The 6,196-nt window shown below is 39.6% G+C and overlaps 1 protein-coding gene across 1 annotated transcript; it reads left to right on the top strand.

The window, feature by feature from the left end:
• Nucleotides 1-4,017: 4,017 nt before the first annotated feature.
• On the top strand, nt 4,018-5,484 carry LOC149140393 (transcription factor MYB58-like). The gene is made up of 3 exons (XM_089450969.1): nt 4,018-4,035; nt 4,638-4,954; nt 5,352-5,484. Exons 1-3 carry the CDS (start codon nt 4,018-4,020, stop codon nt 5,482-5,484), a joined length of 468 nt encoding a protein of 155 aa, XP_089307095.1.
• The last annotated feature ends 712 nt before the right edge of the window (nt 5,485-6,196 follow it).

Raw genomic sequence — 6,196 nt, 5'->3', positions numbered from 1 at the left:
CATATATGTGTCCTAACGATGATTTCACTATCTTTGAAAATCATACCACAGGAATTTGCTCCAAACTGTTGAAGAAAATGGGGTATGAAGGAAAAGTCTTGGGCATTAATGGCCAAGGCATTGTCAATCCATCAAAATGGAGGATTTACCCCGTCAGGCAGGACTTGGGTATGTTGGAAAGGAAGTTGGGAAATGCGCCAAGATAGCAAGCGAACCAACAACAACAGATGATGAGAAGCCCTCATCAGTTCTTTCCAACTCAACAGTGGAGGTAAAAGATGTTGATTTCCTTTCTGTTTCGTCTTCACATGGTATGATTTTTGTTGGAGATTTGGAGATTCGAATTACAGGGAAAAACATGAGGCTCCTTAACAAGATGAGGTACAAGGAGGAAAAAGATCTTGGTGTTAATAACCAAAGCATAACTCAACCATTGGAGGTTGTGCTTAAACCTCGCTTTGCATGCTTGGGATACACCGAAGGAGAATGCTCGAAGGTGCCAGATTCTTCTGAGACATCATCGAAATCATCGAGGAAAGAGAATGATGGGAACACATCCCCATCATCCCATGGCAGTGCCCATTGCAGGGAAAGAGCGGAGGCAAGCTCTCATTTCCATAATGACACCAAAGACAACAAGGAAAGGTATAACCAGTCTCGATATTCGAATGTTCATTTCGATTATAATCATGTTGTTAAAGATGAACGTAAATCATGGAATCAAAAAACATGTACTTTTTGTGGATTACATAACCATACATTTTCTAAGTGTTAGAAAAGAATAGAAGCACACAAAAGGAGGAGGCATGAAAGACCCTCTCAACAGCAGGTAAAGAAACATGTTAAGCAGATCTAGAGGAATAATATATATTGCAGTCATTACAACAAAGGTGGTCATCAAAGAGCCACTTGTTGGAGGCTCCATCCAGAGAAGTGCCTTAAAGACAAAGTGTAGGTGCATGAACCAGTTGAAGCAGTTATTCGACAAGCAAAACCACCACAGGGAGATGACCCATTCACATCAATAAGTGAAAAATGGTTTCTAGATATGTTAGCTTGTCATGGTCGTGCTTTTGTAAATCATTTGTTGCATTTTAAAATGTAAAAGTGATGATGTGTTTTCCATCACTTGTTAAGCAATAATGATGTTTGGTCTTATTTTGTGTTGCATGTTAAACTATGAAAATGAGGTCGTGTTTCCATCACTTGTCAAAGAAACAATAGTGTTTGGACTTATTTTTGTAAATCATGTGTTGCAGTGATGATCTGTTTTCCATCACTTATTGAAGCAAAAATGATACGTTGGCCTTGTTTTCGTAGCTGGGGTATTGTTTCCATTTTGATGTAAACTTGACCACCAAGTATGTGTTATAAACTCATGGCAAGTATGGAATGCTTGGGTCATTAGTTGGTCATGTGAATTAAGAATGTAATTTGCATAATTGTACTACAGGTTTGCAGAGGTTGCAGGTGTCGACTCATCGCTTATGGCTCCAAAGGACAAAGGTGAGGGAGAAGGAAGGGTGACATATCAGATACTTGTAAGTGCAAATAGGGTATAAAGAAGCGACATATTATTTTTCATGCTTTTGGAGGACCAAAATCTCCTCAGTGGGGAGGATTGATCCAGGTGGCTCCAGACACATGCAGAAGTCCCAAAGGACTCAGAAGGGGTCAAAATTCAAAATGGTCAGAACGTTCCCAAACTATCACCAAATCGAAGTGCTTGTCGCCCTGGTTCCAACGATGTGAACGGTACTCAAATCCGAGCTCGTATGAGGGAGAACGAGCCAGTCAAAGTTTTGGTCAAGGTTGGGTTTGTGGGCCAAGTTTAAGTATCCTACAATTTGACCAACCCTAGGGTATGAAACCTAGCTACCGAAAGTGGGCGAATTTGTTGGGTCATTAATTTGTTTAATATTCCCTATATTAGACAAGATCAAAAAAAATCTATTCTTATATATATATATATATATATATATATATATCGCCACCCTATATATATATTGCCACCCCATAAAATATATATATATTTTATGGGGTGGCGATATATATATAGGGTGGCGATATATATATATATATATATATATATATATATATATATATATATATATATATTATGGGGTGGCGGGCCACCAAATGCGCCACTCCCCTACCCCAACGACCCAACTCATATTACAATTAAAAAAAACACAAATATGAATTAAAAATGGCCAACGGGCCATGACCCCCGTCGACCCCCCCAGATGTTACAATCATGTTATATATGGGTTGTGGGCGAGCCACCTCCAGTTGACCCGGCCCACACCCACCTCCATTTCTCACTTCTTAACAAACCGTGGGTGGTAGGGTTCGAATCTGCCCAGCTGGAATGACAAAAAAAAAACAAACAAACAAACAAAACAAAAACAAAAAACTAAAAACTAAAACTAAAAACAAAAAAAAACCAGAAAAAGAACAAAAAACAAAAAGCAAAAGGAAGTGTTCTCAATTGTGTTCCTGGAACTCTTCCAAAACTGGCAAGAAGCTGAAGTCTTCTACTAGAGGAAGTGTCCCAGATTGCCAACTGAATGCATGTTCATGGGCATCTTTGTCTCTGGCTACAACTCTGAAACTGGTGTGGCAGGTTGTGGCTCAGGCTCGCTTGATGTGGCTTTGAAGCTTGTAGATGACCATCATTTCCCCCCCTGTCAAATACAAGGTGAGAAGATGGAGAAAACTCAATTGCAAGACTGTTCAATACTCTAGAACAAGTTCTGACATGTGTTTGGAATATCTTCTTGGCTGTTGATGCCCATTGCCAAGAAGCGATCCATCCAAGATGAATCTTTGTTCTTGCAGGACGTTTGTTTTTGAAGCATCTATTTGAAGAATGATTGGTTTTATGACAGTGCTTACATGGATGAAGATCAAAACAGTGATCTTTCAGATGGCCAACTCGGTCACAGTGTTGGCATTTCACAATCTGTTGTTGTTGTTGTTGTTGCTGTGGAAGAGGGGCAGAGTCTGGAACAGCTGAAGGTGAACTGTCATGAGGAGAAGGTGAACTGTCATGAATGAATCCAGCACTCTGAAACTGAATGGGCTTGGCATAGTCTGGAATATGAAAGGACAAGTCCTTGTCATATCCAAGACCAGTTCTGTGCTTGTTGTGGACAAGCTGTTCCCAAGGTCTAATGATGGGCTTGGGAAGTGCAAACTAAGTTTCTGCATCTGCATGTACAACTGCTACTTTATTGGGCACTAAATCTGAATCAACTGTAATATTATTGACTTGCTTCTGATGGGTTGCAGTCTCAATGTTCTGAACAGAAGAATGACGCTTCTGCTTTAGTTCTTCTCGTTGTAGCTGAGTTTCAAGCTACAAAAAATCAATTTTCTCTTGTGCGTTTTGTAGACAGACTTGAATGTCTGTGAGAGAAACTTTGCTGACTTTTAACGTATCATGATTAGAGGAATGTATCAGAGTTTTTAAGAACTCTCATATTTCAGTAATTCGAGCCATATTTTCCATTGTCAAAATTACACCTTTTAAAAAACTGATCACAACTATGACCCAATGAGTAAAAGTAACACCCACTCACAGTACAAAGACATAGAAAAATCCTTTGTAAATGTGCAACAGATGAATCAGGGAATCAATGCATATATATGTAGACAGAGACTATAATGAGTTTTAATACCACAATGGGACAACAGCAACTGCAAACTTTCTTGGATCCTTCAAATACTAGAAAGAGCTGTCACAGTAGAAATATCAACAGTAAATTTCTCTATTAAATCATCCTCAGCTTCCATGTTCAATCAGTGAGCAAGATGGGCTAATATTCCACTCGATTTGGTCTCTTGTCTTGGTCCAAACACATCCTTGCACAAACTGCAGCTACAGAACTTCTCAGTTTTAGCGTAATTCTGGCCTATACAAGTTGTCTCATCATCCACACAATTAAGTGGTGAAGCAATTTTCTCAATTCCGCCTTTCTCTCTTGACACGTGCTGTCCTTGATACCCCTGGCAATGACGGAGCGTCCTGGGGTTCTGAATTTTTTTTTTCCGACTTTTCAGCTGATGAACATTCAATTTTTGCTATCCTCACATTATCTCTCCATAGTTTCAATTAAAAAATAATATAGAAACGATGATTGACTGTCCAGCATTTTCAAAATTCTTTCTCCGAGATCTCAGCCGATAAGCACGCAATTGCTGCTATAGTCACATTAATTCCGCCCTAATTGGTGCTATATTCACATTCATTCCTTAAAAGCAACTTTATCATTGGCTTTAGGTTATATCAAAGATGTCAGATTCTGACGGAATAATAATGCTAATCAGAGAATTCAAACTCGAATTCGGTTGTAACTCTTTTTTCTTTTGTGATGATGCCGCAAGAGTGAAACCCACTTTACGATGCCTCTTTTCCTTGAATCCTTTATAGTTTTTAACTTTCAGTGAACACAGAACGATGTTTCATCTTCAGTAAGCACAAAATTATGGAATACGTACGAAGATGCAAACCACACATAGAGACCGCACAGAAAGACAGACCCTACAAAGAAAGCTTCATAGGAAAAACATTTGCAAATTAGAAAATATGGTGCGCTGTTCAAATGGGCATCTGTTTTGTTTGAATTTTTGAGCCTGACATTAAGCGAGAAGGATGGAGCCTAGAAGAGGAGTGCCTGCTGGTTCAATTGCACGAACAGTATGGGAACAAGTGGGCTCATTTTGCAAAGAAACTCCCCGGACAATCCACGAATTTTGGTGATCACGCGGTATTTTCAGACCACAAGCCGAGTGTTGCATCACAGGTTGAGATACGTAAGAATCTGTCAGAGTTTCGAATGAAATCTGCAGCACCTAATACCTTCCAGAGATCGCCCCCAAAAAGCTATTCTTCAAATGATCAGGCCGCCGGGGTTTCATTTCAAGCTCTCTACGAGAGCAGCATGGGCAGGTAACACCAAATTTCATGCTACAGCCTCCAAAGGATCATTTGATTGAACAGGACTTCCCTTTTCAGCAATGAAACAAAATATGGAACAACGTTAATACCATCATACAATAGCGTTAAAACAGCGTTAATACCATTCAAATGGAAACCATTTTACACATCTGTCTCCCACGCATATACTGATTTGGAATGAACTCCTTTTGTTGGCACAACGTTAATATTCAACAGGCCATTCAACGTTCATTCAACAGCGTTAATAACACAACAATTCAAACGCATAGGCATATACCATTCAGGTTCAACACAAACCATTCAATATTGAACCATAACGCATTCAAACCTCAAACATAATGCCTTCAACACGAGCTGGACCTTCATCGATGGTGGCGAATCTCTGCAGTGGCACCGTCAGGCCTCAGCGCAAGCATTCATCAAACAGTTCTGATACCAATGGGCAGCGTTTATTTGAAAAACACATTCATTTGTACAAATACTCAAAGCAGCAAACGTATTTCAGGCAGCATGAAAAGTAGTTATGTCAAACACAGGTGTCATCGCATCCAGATGAACATGCTACCAAAGTTTAGCAGAATGTAGGCTACGGTTTAATGCTAGGCGCAGGTACCATGTCAGGCGATGGTTTAATGGAATATGCAGAACAGCAAACGTTCATGGACAGACCTTCAGGCAGTCAGAGAGCAGATTATTACGACTGAGAAGATTCAGAATGGCAGAGAGAGGCCAAAAATGGCGCTGGAGAAATGACAGGTTAGCTGAGAAAATATTCATGAAATGATCTGCACATACACATAAGGGCCATAAAACAAATGGCTCAAAATAATTATGCAGGGCAGGAATACGCCTGCTCTGATACCATGTTAAACACACATGGGTAGTAAGAAAGATATGAAGGATAAACATGCAAGTACAATTTTTATTAACAAGAGATATACATTTATAGTACATTTTTGTGACCGTTGGGTTCCACATCCCAAGGTCTCTTGGACTACTTTGTCTATTCAGCTTCCACACTAATCCATTTAGGATTAGGTGTCCAACAGAACTTTTTGTATAAATGTAGGCCTAAAAGTCATAGGAAGAGTTAGTTAGTTAGTTAGAGTGTGAATTAGAATTCAGAGATTAGATAGAGCTTGATTGTAAGCCTACGGGCAGACAGGGAAATAGAGGCCACTGATATTGGAAATCAGGCCTGAGAGAAGAACTTGTGTAAATACTTGTTTACGA

Source organism: Pinus tabuliformis, chromosome X (genome assembly GCF_031772625.1).
Source record: "Pinus tabuliformis cultivar Carrire ecotype Pingquan chromosome X, CPIR1, whole genome shotgun sequence".
NCBI lineage: Eukaryota > Viridiplantae > Streptophyta > Pinopsida > Pinales > Pinaceae > Pinus > Pinus tabuliformis.
This window is presented reverse-complemented; position numbering and strand designations above follow the sequence as displayed.

Coding starts and splice junctions, on each gene's coding strand:
- LOC149140393 (XM_089450969.1), top strand. Junction 4,955..5,351: donor TACGAGAGCAGCATGGGCAG/GTAACACCAAAT, acceptor GAATCTCTGCAG/TGGCACCGTCAGGCCTCAGC.